The 19,204-nt window shown below is 56.2% G+C and overlaps 6 protein-coding genes across 6 annotated transcripts; 2 read left to right on the top strand and 4 right to left on the bottom strand.

Annotated features, from left to right (window-relative positions):
• Positions 1-1,042: 1,042 nt before the first annotated feature.
• QBC33DRAFT_319540 (DUF1692-domain-containing protein) lies at positions 1,043-2,822 on the bottom strand. Its single transcript, XM_060423574.1, has 4 exons — positions 2,445-2,822; positions 2,199-2,379; positions 1,371-2,136; positions 1,043-1,302 (listed from the first exon to the last, which is right to left on the bottom strand). Exons 1-4 carry the CDS (start codon positions 2,635-2,637, stop codon positions 1,129-1,131), a joined length of 1,314 nt encoding a protein of 437 aa, XP_060285645.1. The 5' UTR covers positions 2,638-2,822; the 3' UTR covers positions 1,043-1,128.
• A 2,685-nt stretch (positions 2,823-5,507) lies between these two features.
• On the top strand, positions 5,508-6,575 carry QBC33DRAFT_604149 (putative acetyltransferase protein). Its single transcript, XM_060432240.1, has one exon. The coding sequence runs from the start codon at positions 5,711-5,713 to the stop codon at positions 6,389-6,391; it is 681 nt and encodes a 226-aa protein (XP_060285644.1). The 5' UTR covers positions 5,508-5,710; the 3' UTR covers positions 6,392-6,575.
• Positions 6,576-9,133, bottom strand: QBC33DRAFT_319524 (glycoside hydrolase family 37 protein). Its single transcript, XM_060423573.1, has 2 exons — positions 8,717-9,133; positions 6,576-8,617 (listed from the first exon to the last, which is right to left on the bottom strand). The coding sequence occupies exons 1-2, from the start codon at positions 8,893-8,895 to the stop codon at positions 6,727-6,729; spliced, it is 2,070 nt and encodes a 689-aa protein (XP_060285643.1). The 5' UTR covers positions 8,896-9,133; the 3' UTR covers positions 6,576-6,726.
• A 696-nt stretch (positions 9,134-9,829) lies between these two features.
• On the bottom strand, positions 9,830-11,783 carry QBC33DRAFT_530706 (pyridoxal phosphate-dependent transferase). The gene is made up of 4 exons (XM_060427253.1): positions 11,677-11,783; positions 11,361-11,561; positions 11,047-11,305; positions 9,830-10,959 (listed from the first exon to the last, which is right to left on the bottom strand). The coding sequence occupies exons 2-4, from the start codon at positions 11,443-11,445 to the stop codon at positions 10,122-10,124; spliced, it is 1,182 nt and encodes a 393-aa protein (XP_060285642.1). The 5' UTR covers positions 11,446-11,561; positions 11,677-11,783; the 3' UTR covers positions 9,830-10,121.
• Positions 11,784-12,100: 317 nt separating this feature from the next.
• QBC33DRAFT_556725 (fungal-specific transcription factor domain-protein) lies at positions 12,101-14,469 on the top strand (the record flags this gene model as incomplete). The annotated part of the gene is made up of 7 exons (XM_060429746.1): positions 12,101-12,148; positions 12,226-12,338; positions 12,396-12,537; positions 12,591-12,657; positions 12,714-13,124; positions 13,214-13,304; positions 13,365-14,469. 7 exons carry the CDS (start codon positions 12,101-12,103, stop codon positions 14,467-14,469), a joined length of 1,977 nt encoding a protein of 658 aa, XP_060285641.1.
• A 213-nt stretch (positions 14,470-14,682) lies between these two features.
• QBC33DRAFT_319467 (glycoside hydrolase) lies at positions 14,683-16,714 on the bottom strand. The gene is made up of 4 exons (XM_060423572.1): positions 16,614-16,714; positions 15,459-16,553; positions 15,200-15,369; positions 14,683-15,103 (listed from the first exon to the last, which is right to left on the bottom strand). Exons 2-4 carry the CDS (start codon positions 16,342-16,344, stop codon positions 14,897-14,899), a joined length of 1,263 nt encoding a protein of 420 aa, XP_060285640.1. The 5' UTR covers positions 16,345-16,553; positions 16,614-16,714; the 3' UTR covers positions 14,683-14,896.
• Positions 16,715-19,204: the final 2,490 nt, after the last annotated feature.

The following is a 19,204-nucleotide window of genomic DNA, read 5'->3' as shown; positions in this document are numbered from 1 at the left end:
CCAATTTACCTACTGTGTGTTAGTTCGTAACGTTTTAAGCTTCCGATTCTGCTAGGTTTTAACTCTAGAGCTTCAAATACGACGGCTTCAGGTCTAGATCTCCTGTCTTCGCCAATAGTCCCAGTGTCTCCACAGGCTGGCAAACTAGGTAGGTCCCTAGGTAGATAAAACATGTTCATGTCCGTTGCAAGGCCCTGTTTGCGATCGTGTTCTCCCGTTTCCAGAGGAGGGGAACAGGTTTCAGGTGAGCAGCTATCAACTTGATGCAAATCAAACGATGACTGTCACTGGACAGCTGGTGGGTTAGTTTCCCAGTGTTTGGCCGGGCGTTATTTGTACATCAAGCCAATGAAGCAGGAAAACAGGGCCATTCCCGGCAGCTGAGTCGTGCAACAGTGCGCAACGTTTGTTCCCGCTATCGCATGCATTCTCATGGCACAGTATGACGGGCATCTCCAAGGTACTGTGGAGAGCAAGGGTCTCTCCTGTACATAAGTAGCTTCCATGTTGGAGCCTCCACAGTAATAAAACTCCTGGGTTGTTAAAAATGCAAGAAAATTCCCACGCATTGTAGGTATGTACGGATTACTCCGTCCATTATAGCAATGAAACCGCCTACCTATCTACACGGCACAACGAGCAATGGATTTGAAGAGCTCTTGCATCTACGACGTACACCTGCACCCTAGAAAAGCTAACGACAGGAGCTCTGCCCTTCCCACCACGGCGCTCAGTGTACTGTATACAACGTACAAATCAAAGTACTAGTAGGTGCAAGGTAAATCATGGACACATGATTGGATCCAGAGGCGGGGAAACGAAATTATTAAATGGGTGTCATGTCGGTGCAGTACCTTTCCTGTTGTACCACGGTCCAGTTTAAATGTCGGTTTTGGAAAGGCCCGCATATTATTGGACCCTCTCCTGTAACCTCGATGTGTCACTTGGGCGAACATGAGCAAACCGAATTCCTTTGGAAAATCAGGGCCAGTCTTCACAAAATTAAAAGCTGAAATCAGTTTATAGCCTAACCAAACAAGCAACTCCGCATCCCATGCATAATACAGAAACCGGGTAACTGCGAAAACGGAGGAAGCAAGCCGATAGGAAAACGTGCATGGTCCGCCGCTAGAGATCCTTGGACCGCAGCTTCTTCAACCTCATCCCGCCCTCGAACACGCCCCTGTCCACTGCCGCTGCCACGGTCAATGTGCCGCCGATGATGGCGCAGAGGCCAGCCAGGAAACCTGCAAACGTCTTCGCCCGCTCCTCCCGATTGATGACCTTCATTGGTGAGATGTCCTAACGGCACGGTTAGCAGGGACGCTCACACGCAACGCCATCCACCGCGAGCAGAGTCAAAACCTTACATAAGAGAAGAAGACGCCCGGGATGCCGCCCTTGGAATGGAGGCGCTCCTGATGGCCCTCTGACGCATCGCTACCTCCGGTAAGGCTGCGCTTGTGGACGGTAACCGAGTATTGATGCGTCTCGACGCTGCCATCTGCGGACTGCCCGAACGCCCCGAGCTCGCTGAGCTCGTCCTGGCGGGCAGCAACCTTCTTCTCCCAGCCAAGGGGGAGGTAGGAGGTGGGCACGATCTTGACAAAGTACATATAGTTGAAGTTGGGGTCGTTGGTCTCCTGGTGCGTGCCGTCAAGAGGGTTCAGGTGATGGTTCGTCCACGGCAGATCCCTGCTGCCCATTTTCTTATAGACATCGTCGGGAAGCTGGGGTCCAAAGCGCAGGTGGTGGATGGTGTGCGTGAAGGAGTGTGCAACACCGAGAGGCGCGTCCCAGTAGTTTTTGAGGTCGTGCACGTGCATATTGCCATTGCTGAAGCTTCGGCCAGGAGCCAGATGGAAGTTTCCAACCACCTTGTTGACTCGCAGACCGCCCTCGATACGGCAGCCCTCCCTCCGTTGTTCATCTAGCCGCTCGCCATAGTGCTCGCGCTGGCACTGTTCGACACCCTCCCCCTTTCCGAAGGCCCAAGATGCTTGCGCATACGCCTCCCTGACCTCGTCGCAGGTATTGCAGCAGCCGGGCTTCTGGGCGTTGGCTGGAGCTTCCGCGCCATAGCAAGGGCCGCAGTAGTTGGGGTCGAGGTGTGTCGCAGCCTCGTCTCTTGAGTGCCTCGTCTCAAAGGTCAGCCAATTCTCTCCTGACAGAAACACACCAACGGGTCTCAAACATACAACGACAGGTCCTTGACATCGATCACTGCTCCACCGTCGGCCTGCGGCCTGAGGCGCACCTTCTTCACGCCGTGCATGACGCCATGTTGCTGCTCTCCCGATACGTCCATCACGTCGAGAGTGAGTAGCTCGCAAGGAACTCGCGGGAAGGTGACGTTCAGGTGAATTTCCATTCTCTCGCCTATAATGGGAGCTATTGTCAGGTTTGAAGTCCACAACCCGCTTCAAGCTATTGGGGACACATACCTCGCCCCTTATCAACAACCAACTCCGGACGTATGTCTATCCTTCTGTAGTCGGCCCATTCTCCCCATGCGAGGTAGAAGACGACAATCAGGGACACGATGGTGACGATGCCACCGGACGTGGTCCGGATCCTCGCATCCTCAACCGTCTTGGTGAAGGCATCTAGCCTGGTGAACCTCGACTTGGGCGGCATTTCGTGTTTTCCAGAAGATCAGCCAACGAGCTATGTGTTAGTTCCCTAGCCCAGCCTGCCCTCGTGTCTCTCGAGTGCGGATCGGTTCCGGGAGAATGAACGATAGGTTACGCGAAGGGCGAGACAGCTTGAAATCAAAGGTCGCAACGGGGCGACATTAATTGGACCATGGGGACAGAGTGACACGCAGCCAAAACTTAAAGATTTTGTGAGAAGGGAGCGCCGAGATCGTTATCAGCCGCAATTGATCCCCCACAGTTTCGTAGAGGCCACATTCACCTTTTTGCTGACGTGCCAATGCAGGGATCCCGGGCGGAAACTCGGCGGGTATTATTCCGCCGGGCTGGCCTGGCCCGGGATCCACTGATCTGATGCCGCTGGCGTCTCTTTCTGAGAAGCTGCGCTTAATTGCTTGGCTGCTCAATTTTGTTTCTTGCGGTGGTACGGATAATGTTGTAGAGGTTTCTGCCTTTCTCCCTTTCTCTCTTTTTCCCCGAATTTTTAGGCAAGCTTTGGGGCAGACAGGATAACGTGTGCTTGCCCACACTCCATCAGGTCGGGTTAGTTCTCGGTTCAGGGCAAGGTTTGAGTCACGTGATCGTTTGTTTACTTCCCCTGACGACTGGAGGTCCAGTATCCAGGAGCAACGAGTAAGGACATACACTTCAGCCATCAGATGAAGAACTCTGCAAGTTACAACCCAGGCGCCCCCGCCGCGGGACAAGAATGGTTCTTGGCCATCGACGATGACGACCAGGACATCAGATACGACCAGAATGGACAGCACCACTCTTAGATGAGGAAGGTGAGTGAAACACTCTACCTGGGCGATGTAGAGCTACAGAATGCTGTCTCGAAAAAAGTGACCAACAGAGTAAGTAGCCTAACCGCTGCAAATTCAGGGCTAATACTCGCCTTGGTGAAGTGATGTCTCTTCGTGCAAATCCCCCCAGTGATATCCTATGGCTTTACGGAGCAGCTAGGACACTTCTCCTTGGGTTCGGGCGCATTCATTCGCTTTGTGAATCCCATGTCTCCCTTGATATTTGGATCGGCCTCCTGTACAACCCCATCCAGGTCGCTTACTACCGGGTTCTTATGATCCTGATTTGAATCATCTGGAGGTCTGGTTTCCTTCTCGACCTACTCGGCCGTCTTGTAAGTTGCGCCACTCTAGCAGCTGGGTTGAGGTGCTCACTGGGAGACTAGGAGCCGGGTGATTTGGCTGCTTATCCGACTCTTCGTTTGCATTCGGCATAGCGACGAGTAAAGCGTAAGAATCCTTGTGAACAGTCAGAATGCGCTCTCCGAAAGGAGCTGTCACACCTACCGCTGAGCCTTCTAGTAGGAAAGGCGATAAGAAGTCAAAAACTCGTTGCCTGAACTCGAGCGTGACGATTAGATCGCATGGGAACGTGTCTGGATAGGAGGATATGGTATATCGAGCCTTGCGTCAATCTGTCCGCATGGGTGGCCACAACGGCGACGACGGAGTGATAAGGTCCAAGCCTTTGCAAGCCACATTCCATCTCTATCCATCTACGGGCTCTTCTAATTATTTTCTCTTCATCAACTCTAATGTGACCCAATCGTCCTCTAGTTCAGGCCAGTGGAGAAAGGTATGGGTTACGCGCTGCGGTGGCCGCCTCGAGGGGGTTTTCCGCTCGTATCCATGATCAAAGACAACGACATCCCCAAAGGACCTTCCCTTAGCCCAGTATCCAACAACGTCAGCAAACCCTCTTGGATACTGCTTGTGGAACTGGTAAAACCAGTGGGAAAACGCAGCTAGGAGAGGGACATATGCATGGCAGGTCTTGCTGCTCTCTTCCTCTTGCAAGCTTTAGCCAGCCATAAGTGTGAAGCTTATGCTTCGGCCTTATCATCTATTTTAAATAGATAAGCACCAACTTAATAGCAGGCAATGACAACAAGCTTAACAAGTCGCAGATTGAACTCCCTAGAGATAGGATGGGCCTTTTGGAAGGTGACTAATACCTCGATATGTTGGAAGCATCGCAAAGTCAGCGCAAGTGTTAGTCAGAATGATGCTTTTGGGAATTCGTCTACATTTCCACTAAAGAGCAAGGTCGCGAGGTCGAAACAGGATCTAAACTTGCAAGCTTTCTCAAGGAATCCGTCGCAAAGTTCTGTATGCTTCGTTTTACAGACAGGGTAATTATAAACCAAGTCGCAGGAGTCAATAATAGACTGCTCTGTAGGGAGGCTGTCGAGGATCTAGGCATAGGTGAACTTGGCAAGCATAGTCGTGAGAATGTTCATTAGGGCTTGCTGAACTGTCTGAGCATATTCGTTATCAAGTACGTCCAGGCTGGCCATGCTGGCGGTTTCTTGGATGGAGGCCATTAGTGATTGATGCCTAAAAAGAATCGAAGCTGTCAGAGAGGTGGCGTTTGTTGATCAGGGATTTGGAAAGAGACAGAAAGAAAGGACCGCCTACCAAATTCAGCGGCAAATTTCCCTCCAACCTATACTTGCTATCGTGTAGAAACCCCCATCCTCAATTGATATTCACAATTCAACCACACGATTTGCCTACACAACATTACTTTCCTACCCCGTGCTGTTGATTCCTGCAACGTAGGTCGCCTTTCGCTGATAAATCCATGTGTTTTTCTGGGAAAAGCATTTGCTTGATCATTGCCAATAGCTGCCATCTTGCACTCAAAACCACCATAATCATGATACAAACGTGATGCGGCGCTTGAATCGGCTCTACCACAGTAAGGCTTGATAGTTTTCAGTTTCGAGTCATATTCCCAAATTGGGAGGTGCTACCACCATCAGCTTCGCTGGCTCTAATTGGACTGTGAGATGCGTCAAAAGTTGGTGACTTAGCATCGAGGCAAGGAAGTACGAATCCGTAGTGGGAGATCCTATTCCCCAAGTGCTGAGTGACTCACTCCTGTCATTGATCATATCCATCCAGTCAAGTGCATAAATCCCATTTTCCCTTTCTACCGAAGCAGAGCATGCGTTCTCACCGTTTCTCACCTTCATCCTAGCCAATTGCTCAGATTCGGCTTGAGTTCAAGCTCATCATCCATCCACAATGGCATCCATAACTGAGCCATCAACCAGGGTCCAGGCCCAAGCCCAAGAACAGCCAGACCTCAACCCCGCCGAAGCACAGTTCCCCACAATGGCACCTCCCATCCTCCACCTCGCCAAGTGCGTGCTACGCCCCTACCAACCCACAGACGCCGCCGCCATCGCGCTCGCAGCCAACCACCCCGACGTAGCGCGCTACATGCGCAACGCCTTCCCATCACCCTACACCCTCCACGACGCCGAGACCTGGCTAGCCACCGCCTCGCCCCTCAGCCTCGCCATCTTCGTCCCCTCCCCCGACGGCACCCCGACCCTCACCCTCGCCGGCGGCATCGGCCTCCGCCGCCTCGCCGACGTCGAGTCCAACACCATGGAGGTCGGCTACTGGCTGGGGCCGACGCACCAGGGCCGCGGCGTGGCCACCGACGCGCTGCGCGGCTTCGGCCGCTGGGCCTTCTCCGCCTCGGGGGTCCCCGGCCTGGTGCGCCTCGAGGCCGCCGTGTTCGGCCCCAACGCCCGCAGCGCTGCTGTGCTGGCGCGCGCGGGGTACGTCTACGAGGGGGCGCGGAGGTCCGCGGCGGTGCTCAGGGATGGGGGAGTCGTGGATGTGATGGTTTATGGACTGCTGAGGGAGGAGTGTCTTGCGCTGGAGCGTGGTGGTGATGGGGTTGTGGTTGCGTAGAGGGGATGGGACTGAAGGGGGAGTGAGGGGCATGCGAGGCAGGCTTGAGGGGGCTTGAATGAACTGACGAGCTTATGAGGACTGTATCACTTTTACATAAACTTATTATAATTATGTTCCACGCCAGTTATTTTTCCCTGAATGCAATACAATACCACTGTGAAATCCTCCCCAACGGTCATCATCGATTCATCAAGAGCACGAACGACCCAAATCTCAACGATTCCGAGTTCCATCACACCCTTATCGTGCAAATATGTCCATGACAATCCCGTCTGCGCCCCGTCTTCTCCCCTCGCCTCTCCCTCCTTATTTCCAGCTCGGAGGGGCCTCCCCTATCTCCCCTCCGCCCGGGCACCCCTCTTCCTGGCCTCCGCCTCCGCCTCCGCAGCCCTCCTGACGCTGCCGAACGTCTTCGTCCACGCCGCGTCCCTCGCGTCGAGCTCGACCGCCATCCTCTTCTTGCCCGGGCTGACGTGCGCGGCCTCGACGTCGCCGCAGTCGGGCCTCGTCAGGCTGTTGCCGAAGGTGTCGGCCGCCCAGAGGAGCACGCCGTTTGTCCAGCCGAAGCCCTCGACGACGGTGTACTCGCCGCCGCCGCCGGCGACGTTGGTCGCGTTGTCGGCGTACTTCTCGAACATTGTCCCCTTGGCCTCGGGGCCCAGGCCCGCCAGCTTGGGGGTCGCGCTGGTGGAGCCGCCCGTGGCGTACCAGGTGCAGAAGGTGGAGTCGAGGTACCGCTGGCCAAGGCGGAGGGCGAGGTCCTGGACGTCCTCGTAGGCCGGGTCGTCGGTGCCGAAGGTGGGCGGCGTGTTGAGCAGGCCCTGCATTAGCACGTGCATCAGCGGCGGCCACACGTTGGGCTGGTCCCACTGCTGGCCCGTCCGCAGGTTGGTCGCGGGGATGCCGCCCGCCCGACGGTCCAGCATCGACTCCACGCGCGCGTACGCCTGCTTCACCGCGAGCGGGTTGTTCTTCAGCGCCGCGGGGGCCGCCCCCGTCCAGAACGGGTACAGCTGTGCGACGTCGAAGAGCACCTGGTAGCCCTCCGGCGCCGTCGCTTTCTCCGCCGCGGTCGAGTCATCGTCGCCCGGCACGTAGATGTTTTGCGCGCCGCTCGTCAGGTTGTACTCGAAGTAGCTCCAGAGCGTCGAGTTCCACATCAGCGCGTACATGGCCTCGCTCCGCTTGGCGGCCAGGCCAGCCCACTGCGCTGCCGCCGTCGAGTTGCCCGTCTCGTTGAGGAAGGTGGCGATCGCGACTTCGTTCTGGTAGAGGATGGAGTTGAGGTCGACGGGGACCATGTTGCGGACGTTGAGCGAGCGCAGCGGGAAGTAGACGTCTTGGGCCGCGTCTTCTGGCTGGCGCAACCACCTGGAGCTGTAGTCCCAGCCCGACTCGGCGCCGCTGGCGAGATTGGAGTATAGCTCTGCCTTCTGGCTGTCGTTCAGCGGGGCAGTCTCGGGGTAGATAATCCCGGACGTAGCATAGTAGGATTGATTGTTGGCCGAGATGTAGTCTTCCCGGAACGACTCGGGCCTCGGCTGATTGTTCTCGACATGATACCTGTTGAGCGTATACGTCTTGTTATCAGGGCCAGTGATGTCGACAGTACGGTTATTCATCCAAAACTCGTGCTCCTTGATCAACAGCGGTACTGCGCGCTCCAGGATGCTCGTGTCGTTGGTATGCTCGATATAGATGCGCACCATCTGCGAAAGCAGGGGCGGCTGAGATCTGTTGAGATAGTAGATCCTGGCTCCATTGGGCACGAATCCGATCTGCTCGACCAGGTCCAGGAAGTTCTCAATGGTGTTCTTGGAGATCTGGGTGAAGGCGCCGCCGGTGCGGAGGAGGCCCTCGACGATCCAATACGAGTCCCAATAGTACGGCTCGCGGAACCGGCCACCGGCGACAACGAAGGTGCGGTTGACGGGAATGAAGCTGTTGGCGCAGGAGGAGCAGTTCCCAGGGCCGGCATACCTCCTCGTCAGGTCGGGCCAGATGTCGATAACTGCGCTGACAAACTCCTTGATGACGGTGTCGTTGAGTTTGTCGACGAACACGGGATCGGTTTCCAGCTCGTTGTCCGGGACTTCCTCGAGCTCGCCCCCGGCCTGGGCGAAATTGGCCGCCAAGAAGTCATTAAGCTCGGTATTGTTGCTTAGCGGCTTGCTAAGCTTATTGAAAGCGGCAATGACTTCCTCCAACGGTCTGATGGTGGGCCTAGTGGGTGGGAGGACCAAATTAGCCTGAGGATTTACTTTTGATTGAGAAGCAACATGGGTCATGGGAGACGGTTACGCCTCCCGAGGTTCAACGTACATGTCCACAAATGTCTTCGAGTCGGAAAAAGGGCTTGCAAGCTCGATTGCCTTGAGGATTTCGCCATGGCAGTACAGAGGCGAGTCACACGGCGCAGTGACGGAGCCATTGATGTAGAGGGCATTGGAGAGAGGGGCTAGAGCAGCCAAAGCTGCCGCCAACTTCTTAACGAGGGTCATTGCCACGGCTCATGAAGCTTGCACGAGGTTCACCGTCTCCGTAAAGCTGTACGAGGTCGGGGTGAAGGTCGGGGGGACGAAGATGAGAGGGCTGCTGTAGCTCACAGACCTCCGAGGGAAGGGGCGGCCATCGTTTATATAACGAGTCCCCGAGCGGCCAGGCAGACGCCCGGGCAAGAGAAAACCCTGGTCGCATTCTGGCTGCGGCTATCTACCAGGAGGAAAAAACCTTCTGCAGATCGGTTATGATAGCTCGCGGACGCCGATCACTGGGAGTGTGGCTCGCAATAAACTGCGCTCGCTGCCTTGGAAGCTTGCAATTGGTGCCAGCTTTCTGGCAACCAGGCTTCCCCAAATTCTACCCGTTGGAACCAACCGAGTGCGGAGAGAGGTATCAATGATGACCAGGTCTTCGTCAGGAACCTTCTTATTGTCATGTGCGCACTTTACCTTTAGTTAAGGTAGGTATCCAATGCATGTCTATCTATCTACACTACCCTGGATTCTACGTTAGAAAGTGTATTTCGATTGTCCCTCCTTCTCTCTCTAATTTCTTCTTCTGTCTTTTCTTTTCCTCTCATTTGGAGACGGGAGCCAGCCTTCTTCCCCGCATCCGAGCTGCCGAAATAGAGCCACTGCGGAAGGGCACCTACTGGGCCGGGGCACTCTGATTGGAGAGCCGGCGCTAGTAAGCTTGTGTGACGTCAGGCGGGAGTTGCACTTCAGGGCGGGGTAGCTCTAATTGGGAAGGCCCATGGGGGGACAGGGTCGAGAGGAGTCTGGTCGGCCTTGTTCGAAATTCAAGATGTCAGCGGCGCCATCCTGGGGGCTTGGTGCCGGCTTTTGATTTGCTATTCGGCCTTGGCCGAGCTTGACTTGACAGCAGAATACTGCCGACCTCTCCATCCCACCCACCCCCTCGGTTCTGAATGTGGCCTAGCTGAGATTGAGAAGGCATCTTGAAAATTTGAGGGCATTTTGTAGATGCAGATATCTGCACGATGTTTACGTACGTGTATAAGGGGAATGAGACCGAAGTGATCGGTCCGTCTCGGATGCTACATCGGTCGAATTGTCAATCGGCACTGGCTCGCTAGATTAATTCACAGCCCAACTGCAAGTCTGACCTGCACGTCTTTAGATGCCCGGTCACCTCCCTAGGATAGAGCCCTGTCTGGACCCTGGACATGTAATATTCGGCTCGATTTCAATTGACTGCACAGTGCTCACCGGGTGCTGTACTGCGAGGCTGGCCCTTGAGTTGTGGTGTTGGCACCCTTAGCACCACCATTTTTAGCCTTTTCCTCCAATATCGTCTTGAAAACCTGTTCCAGCCGCGGGATCACGTATTCTCGGTTCTGGTAGATCTGGTAATGGATCACCAGCCGATTCCCGAAGAGCTTCAAGCCAACTTCCTTCCCCAGCTCCGCAACCCTGTCAGACGAGCATCCGGCATCGTCCAGGTCTATCCACACCATATTGGTGTGCACCGGGTGGAGCAGCTTCCCCCCCAGGTCCGTCCACATCTCCGCGACCTCCTTGGCTAGCCCGTGAGACTCCCTCAGCAGGCCCCCCTCCCCCGTCGGCCCGCGCCCAAAGGTCTCGTCGACGGCGACCCTGGCCGCGGCGGTGACGACGCCCGACTGCCGCAAGCCCCCGCCGATGGACTTCCTAACCCAGCGGGCGTGGCGGAGCACGTCCGCAGGGCCGACCAGGACGCTCCCCACGGGAGCCCCAAGGCCCTTGGAGAAGCACAGGCTGACGGTGTCGAAGCACGCGGCGAAGTCGGCGAGGCTGCCGGCCCCGGCCGCGGCGGCCTCCCATAGGCGCGCCCCGTCGCAGTGCATCCGGACGCCGTGCTCCCTCGCGAACGCCGAGATCCGCCGGGCCTCCTCCAGCGGCATGACCATGCCGTTGAGGGTGTTCTCCAGGCTGATGACGCGCGTGGGGCAGGTGTGGACGTCCGAGTCGAGGCGGGCTTTCGCCTTGACGTCCTCGAGGGTTAGGTAGATGCCGTTGCTCGGGACGACAGGTGTGACCATGGCCCCGGTGAGGGACGATACGCTGCGATTTTAGTTTCAATCAGCCCGGCTTCCGCAGTACGTGTACGTCCTTGGGGATTTTTATTTAGGATCTAGAGGGACCACCTACCCTCCCGCCTCGTAATTGACAATGTGAGACCTCGAGTCACACAGTACTCCGTGAGGAGGTTGGGTCAAGAGGGATCTCAGTGCCAGCTGGTTCCCCATGGTCCCAGACAAGACAAACAGACCGGCTTCCTTCCCCGCAAGGCTGGCGCAGTGGGCCTCCAGGTCCGCCGTCGTCTGATCCTCCTGGAAGACGTCGTCTAGTAAAGTACACGACTGAATCGCCGCGAGCATGGACGCCGTTGGAGTGGTCATGGTGTCACCTACCGCGTCTTCAGCGTTGGATCCTCAGAGAAGGGAGGAAATAGAACGACTCACTTCTCAGATCGTGGCCGGCGGCTCCGGCGTGTCCAATCCAGGCATTGTGCCGGGCGCCGTCTCGCTGCGTCTCTGTGTACTCCATTGTCGAGGCAGAAGAAGTCGTGATGGGCCTGCTTGGGGAAGCGTGAAAGCGGCGGCTGGTGAAGTTGCAAAATCGTCTCCGGCTCCTAGATATGGGAACCTGCAGCGGGGTATGACCTGCAGGCGAGACGATCAGTCGCCTGTGACTCATTTGGTGTTTGTTTGAAATACAATCTGAGCCCGGCGCTGGTGGTGCTGAGCCGCCTTCCTCTTCTGTCTTGGCGTGACAGACTTTTTGGTACGTTTTGGTATCACCTTTCTGAATAATCCAACTATGTAGATAGGTAGTTAAGAACAGTAAGTTACCTTACATGCTATCTATACTTACCTAGGTTAAATAGTCCGCTGCCGTTGCGGCACTCGCGCCCGCTAGAAGTAGCCGGGGATGGTGGAGATAGATGTGCACCGTGTGCGAAATGGGGTTTAGGACACTGGGGTTCAATCGAAGTGATGAAGATCGTCTCAACGTCCAGACAGAAGCAATATGTCAACCCCTTTTATTGGTCTCATTGCAACGCCGACAGACGCCACCAGTAGCGACATAAAACGGGCTCATCTCTCTCTCCTCCTTACCTGGCAGCCTGCATCTACGTAACTACCAACCTCCCAGCACTCGGATGAGTCGGATTATCGACTCTTTATGATATCGGCTCAGGATGAGCAATCCAGTGTCTTGCGTCGAGTGCCAGCGCCGCAAACAAAAGGCAAGGAGCGATTCAGGCGGCTTTTTTCTGTATTTTTATGTTCTGGATGGGTGCTCTGCTGACTGTTGACCATCCAGTGCAGCCGAGTCTTCCCCTGCAATCACTGCTCGAAGAGGGGCGTGGCCCATCTTTGCCGTTTCGTGTCGGCCAGAGGAAACGACCAAGGGCATTCGTTTGAGAGTCAAGAAAAGTATGTGTTCGGCCTTATTTCCCGGTCCTAAGTGGTGCCCTTCCTGACACCGACGAGGCCCTCGCTGAAGCGGAAGAATGGTCCGATCGACGATGTTGTCGCAATAGATGACTCGGGCCCTTTCGATGCGGCTAACGAGCTCGCCGCCTTGGGCTATATGTCAGATAAGCTGTCCGTTGAAGCCGTTATCGAGCCCTGTGTACGCGTGTCTATCACCAAAAACCATGGCGCCGGCTGATGTCTGTGATCCAGACGACCGAGAAAGAGTCTGAAGATCTTCGAACAGCTCTGCAAGCGGTACCCCCGAAGCCTTATACAGGTAGTGTCTCTAGGCCTCCCGCCGTTCAACGTAGGCCATATACTCACAGCCCCCAGATTGCCTGGTCCACAACTTCCTCAACGGGGCCAACTATCAGTACTTTTCCATTTATCCACCGCAGTTCCTCGGCCAGTATGAAGACTGGTGGGCGAATAGATCCACTGGCAAGAGTGTCACCTGTGGTCTCACATGTCTCATTTTGAGAGTCTGTGCGTGCTCTGCGCAATGGATCATGTTCGACTCCGTCCGAAGAAGACTCGAGTCGGAGCTGGGGGTGAGCCTGCAGGCTCTCACCGAACGCCTACATACCTCCGCTACCAAGCTAAGTGCCAGTATCCCACCAGGACGGGGCGGCTTGACCCAGGTACAGCAGTTATTCCTCTCCGCCTTTTGGTTCAAGGCCGAGGAACAATGGATCGATTCGTGGCACTCGTTGAGCTCAGCCATCCGGGAGGCACAAGAAATTGGTATGAGAGAATCATAGCGCCTGTGCCACTAACATCACAGATTCTCAACTCTCGTCATGTAAAGCATATTTGGCTAATTCCCTTTCTAGGTCTGCACAGAGATGATCTCTCTCAAGGCGTCTCGGAGTTTGACCAGGAGACCAGAAGGAGGCTCTGGATTCTTCTCTTTACCTGGGACTGGTACGTTGGAAAAAGGCTGGTATCTGGTTGAGACATTGGTGTTGATAAAAAAATGTCTAGGCAAATGTCTGCGCTGCTGTCCCGCCCGCTCATGATCAACTACGCGGCTTGCTCCTTCACTCCTCCCAACCTGGGCCTAGAAGCCTCTGCCCGGGAGCCGGGATTACCTTCTCCGTACAGCCACATCGCCTATGAATTTAACCTCATCCAGGATCTTGCCGCCAAGTTCAGCATCGCGGCCAAGGAGCTCGGCGCCGAGAAAGCCGCCGCCATCCAGGCCGAGGTCGAGAAGTGGATGGATTCCCTCCCGGCTGTCTACCAGCGACGTTCCCCGGACACGCGGTGGGACGAAAAGCATTACTGGATCCGCTTCCAGCGCCACCACATCCACGTCGTGGGCTTCATGGCGTCGCTCGGCCCCGTTAAGCAATACCTGGTCAGCCGGCCGGGGAGCAGCGGCAGGTCGGAGCTCGAGAAGAGCCTGCTGGCCTCGGGCGTCTCGTGCTGCCTGGAGCTATTGGATAACTCGCGGAAGCTGTTCGAGTCGGTGACGTACGTGAGCTCAAAGTTCCACTTTGGCGTCTTCTGCGTCTTCGACACCGCCACTGTCCTGTGCTCGGCCATCCTCCACGACATCGACGGCGACCTGCCCGACCGCCCGGCCGCCGTGGACGCCATCGCCGCCGCCCTCCGCATGGTTGACAGGGTCAACATCGAAACCGGCGGCTACGGGGCCCTCTGCCGCATCCTCCGCAGGCTCCTAGAGAGCCTGCCCCTGACGGCGGCCGAGCGTTCCGGCCTGGGCGGCGCCGGCGAGGCCCCGAAGCGCGTCAGAACCGTGGACACATCGTCTCCGGAAAGCGACCGGACGAGGGTCGACTCATCACAGGGGGACGCCCCGTGGGGCGTTGACCCGGGCATGGCCGCCGTGGGCAGGGTGCCGCCTTCTGGCGAGCCGGCACCGCTGGATCCGGCGTTTGGCTCCCGGCAGGCGTTTCCTAACGACCTCGACGGGGGTGTCTCTTACGACCTCGACGGGGGTGTCTCTTATGACCTGCTCAATATTGGAGGGATAGGGGCGCTGTGGGACTGGGAGACTCTCGACCTTGGCACGCCGGGGCCGTTAAGTGAAGACCCTTCCAGGCCTGTTCCAAGGCTTCCTTGAATGGGGGTGGATATTCTTCAGTGGGCGCACATTTCGTACATGCGGCGGACAATCGAACCTGGAAAAAAGGGGTGTGGGACAGAACGATGTCGTGCGTACAGTCGACGATACCAAGCTCGAATGTCCGGAGTACAGGTTTTCGCTATATGGTGCAGGCAGGCTTAGCACACACTGTTGCTAAAGAGATCTTGGAGTCCAGCGTGCGTTTTCCCTAGAGCAATTTGACCTGATTTTCTTTAGCTAGCTAAAAGTAGGCCGAGTCGGAAACTGAGGGCTCGCTCCTGAACTTTCTAAGCGACTCGTACCAGCTTCACTAGCAACGTGAAATACCTGTTGCTTGCCCCAGCCCCCCCTAATTTCCCCCCCAGAGCGCAGGACTGACACCCCTCAGCTCTCCCGGCCCAACTGAGCGATCCATCTTTATCTCTCACGCTTTTCTCGCCATCCGCGCCGCAGGCCCATCGGCGGAAGCCGGGCAGGCCACGGCCGGCAGCGCGGCCGTCGCGTCGATGGGGGTGCCCTGGCTCATCTGCACGAGGTGCTGGCGGACCAGCTGGATCTTGCTCGTCGTCTGGGCCGAGTTCGCCGGGTTGCCGTACTGCAGCGCGAGGCCATCGTTGTGGTCCACGAACTTCTGCAGACCAGAAGGTTAGCCCAGATATATATATTAAAGGAAGAAGAAACGGAGTCGGCACAAAAAAGGGGGGGAGGGGAGCGGGGGGCAACGTACGGTGCAGTCTGGCACGTTGTGCCCGAACAGGCTCCAGAAGGCCGAGCCGATGGCGCCGGGGCTCGACTCGATGGCCCTGAACCACGAGGAGAGGGAGCTGTCGCCTGAGGACCCGCCACTGCCAACCCAGTCGTATTCGCCCGCATAGTAGGTCTTGTTCACCGATGCGACTGGGGTTTCGCGTCAGTTTCCGGGTGCCGAGGCGTGACGGATCGAGACTGCCCAGGCGGCGGCCTCGAGAAGGCGGGGGGGGACTCACCTAGTGCCAGATCGCCCTTCAGCTTGCTCAGGCTGATCGGGTAGTAGTGATCAGAGAAGATATCCACCTCGGCAATTGACAGGTGCTCCCTGTTGACGCCGTATGTGCCGTCGACGAACAACTTCTTGGGCGCCAGGGACTTGACGTAGGCGCCGATCTGCTGCACCCACGAGGCCGGCACGTTCATGTCGCCCCAGACGGGCCCGCACAGCTCGTTCCCGGTCTCGTACGCGAAGATGGTGGGGTCGTCGGCGTACGAGATGTTGGTGTACTGGTTCACGTGCGTCAGCAGCGTGTGGATGTAGTCCTTGAACGACGCGATGATGGTCGCGTTGGTATAGAACTGCTGCACGGCCGGGTCGGTCGACGAGGCGCTGATGCCGTGCCACCGCAGGAAGTTGTACTTGCCGCCGTGGTAGTAGTCGAAGTTGTCCGTCAGCGGCACCATCAGGCGCAGGCCGTACTCGCGGGCCTGGTACACGGCCCAGTCGATGGTGTCGAAGGCGGCCGGGTTGACGGTACCGAGCGCCGGCATCAGGCTGAGCGGGTTGCCCGTGCTGACGCCGAGGGTGTGTGCGCGGATCGCCGTCCCGCCCATGGCCTTGGTCACCGCCATGGCCTCAGTGATGCGGCCCTTGGTAGGGTAGCTGGCCTTGAGGGGCGCGTAGTACGGCTCGCCCGCAGGCGGCGTCACGTTCTCGTCGAGCCCCAGCCAGTAGATGTTGCCGCCCACGGCGGACCACGGCTTCCCGTCCAGGAGGAGCGCCGAGCCCTCTCGCGTGACGGGGAGGTCCCGGACGTCGCTGCAGGCAGCACGGCGAGCGTGCTGGGCACTGGGCGCCGCCGAAGCGACGCCTGCCGCGGCGAGGAGCATTGAGGCCTTCATGATTCACTCTGAGGGAATATATGAACGACACGATGAGGTTGGACAGTGAGGGCACCGGGGAGACCGTATAGGACGGGAAGAAGGTCCTCTATTTAAATAAATGTCATGGCTCCCCGCATCAGAAGCTGGTGTGATTTAGCCCATCCTTCCGGGTATTTCGGCGGGGTCGGGCTTCATCCTTCCTTCCTTCCTTCGACCAGGATCTACTGCTGCCGGTACGGTCAGCTTGGGGTTCTATCTGTCAGACAAACAAGAAACGTCCAGCTTGCCAGTCCTGATGTGCAAGGACCATCAATATCACTCCTGCTTTGGGCCTTCTCAACGCCCTCAAGTTCTCAACTTGATGCCAGTGCAGAACGTTTGCAAGCCCTCTTTGAATTGACCCGGTCTTAGCTTGCTAACACAACACCCTAGATCAACTGAGTCGTTTGGTCGTGCTCGAATACTGCGTATGGAGAAGATTGATGCTGAGTACCGAGCAGTTGAGGTTGCGGAGGGCGGAAGGGACTTCTCCGCAGTCAGGTTTGGGGAAGCGGCTTAGGTACCCAAGTGGAGCCCCCCGACGTGGAGAGGTGCGGGGGGGGCCCGTTTCCCAGTACCCCCGGCTGCCCCAGCCAAATCGCCTGATGAGGCAACGCCCTTATACCGTCCCGGACCGCGTCACGGCCGGAGCCAAAGCTTCTAGCTGCCGCTGCCAGGTCCAGCAACGACAGCAGCTCGCCAGTTTTCTCGAGAAAGGGGACTGGACTTGGTAGAACCTCCTCCAACCTGGAATTGTTGTGTGGACAACAAACATTCCGTAATCACCCTCCTGATCCGTCCGCACCTAAATGGCTGAGTCTCGCTAATAGCAGTAGGAATGAGGTGTAAGAGCCTATGGCCATGGTCGTGGTCATGGCGAATTGGAGCTAGACACACATTAGCTTCACTTACCCCTGATCTTGGAGAACGCATACATCGAGCCTTTACGCCATCTGACGTCCCATGCATCCGGTTAAATGGCCAACTGCTGCTAAGGTCGTCTAGTACGTAGGTGTAAGGGTCGGTCGAGGACTATCGGCTCTTATAACAACCGATGTCGTTCTCGGGGAGTCTCTTCGATGTTCGCATCAGTGTCGGTTGACGAAGATTCGAAATCGAGGGAGGGCCTCGAGGGGTCCAGTTCACCGGTCCCTCTAAGCTCACCGGAGCTCTCGAAGGGAGAACCCGCATATAGGAAAAAAACAGAGGCCTTTAGGCCTTGACGGGAAGATGGCTCAGGGTGGCCCGAGAGGTCTGGTATCAGACGGCTCGGTAAGAAACAAGGTGACTAGAATGTGATCTTCTTGCTGCCACTGCCACTGCCACTGCCACCCATTCACTCGCCTGGCTTGTCCAAGCTCTGGTCTTGGGTTGCGAAACCACGAGTTGCTGCCGAAGGGTTGATAAAGAGATTAAGAAAGGTGGTACAATACAGGATGGGTGGTGAAATGGTATCGTGCGTGACTTTGAAGAGTCAGAACCATGGGCCATGGGATGACTCCTTGAGGCCGGCATTCGATTCATGTCACCACTTTCCCTGTTATTTTTTTATACTCCTTTTTTCCCTTTTTTCTTTTCTTTTTAGTATTCAGGACCTTTTCATTCTCTGTGGAGAATCATCATCCTCCATCCAGCATTTTACGTCCCTATTTCCAGCTCCCTTTCTACGGATGTTTATTCTTTTCTCCCTTCTTGTTAGTTTTGGAGTATCTCTGGCGCAAAGTAATTAATCGTCAATGTAAGGCATAAAATTATAAGATGGAGAGGAAAAGTAGAGACATTAACGGCCGGCCGCACGCCGTGTAGCTTTTATATGGCCTGTACGCGATTCCCTCTGAAGTCCGCCTTCCTTCCCGACCAGATTCACCGAAGACCGCGGCCAACCGGCGGAGGGGCCGGGGAGAGTGAAGTACATACAATCGGGGTGCTGCGGCCGAGAAACGGATCGGTGTTGCCCTGGCCGCAGTCACACGGAGCTCTGAAACATGGCCCGAGACAATAGCCTGAGGCCATGGCCATGGTACGATGGTTCGTGGCCCAAGGGAGGACTAGGTGGGTACTACTGGTACGTAGAAGAAGACGAGGGAATTGATCGAGAACAAGTCCACAAAACAACTTGGGACTGGACTGGAATTGATGGACCGAGGCAGTCCGTCGTTCTAGGTGAGGACCTAATAATGGATGCCCTATTTTACTTTTTGTTGAAGGCCACGGTGGTCCCTGACTCAGGTGCCCTGCTGGAGGGAGCCGTGTTCCATAATTCCATGTTTCATCATCTCTGCTGGCACTTTCACCACCGGATCAACCACGAGGAACAGAGTGTTGCAAGTTGGCAAAAAAAAAAAAGCCCACCATCCCAAAGGGTAGGTGGGTAAGTGATTTCACTTTTCATTTGAAAGGTTGTGATATCTCGTAATAAACGAACCTGAGTAGACCCCCAGTAAGCTAGCATCGAGCTGCCGCTCGAGCCCAAAGAAGAAGCCATCAAACGCCCTTGCGCGCCATTATCCCGGCCTGGTCCCGTACTATTCCCGTATGTAAATGTGTGGTGTCCTCCCACGTAATGGTCATCCCACCTATCCTCGCAGAGCTTGGTGTTTTTCGGCCGCTCCAAGAGAAAATAAAAAGTTGGTCATCCTCATGATGCACTTTCTCCCGCGGGTTCTTCCCGTAAGCATCTTGCTTCGTCACTGTCGTTACCCGCACTCCTTCTCCAGCAGGGTGAGACGTAGATAGCAGCAAGCCCGCGGTGCAACGGGCGCAACAATTCCGCACAAGCCAATTTGACTCGTCTCTCTCCTCATCAAGGCCCAAATATCGCCAAAAGAGGGTTGTCCAT

This window comes from Phialemonium atrogriseum (genome assembly GCF_030411735.1).
Source record: "Phialemonium atrogriseum strain 8032-3 unplaced genomic scaffold QBC33scaffold_6, whole genome shotgun sequence".
Lineage (NCBI taxonomy): Eukaryota > Fungi > Ascomycota > Sordariomycetes > Cephalothecales > Cephalothecaceae > Phialemonium > Phialemonium atrogriseum.
Note: the sequence above shows the minus strand (reverse complement) of the source record. Positions and strands in the feature narration are given on the sequence as shown.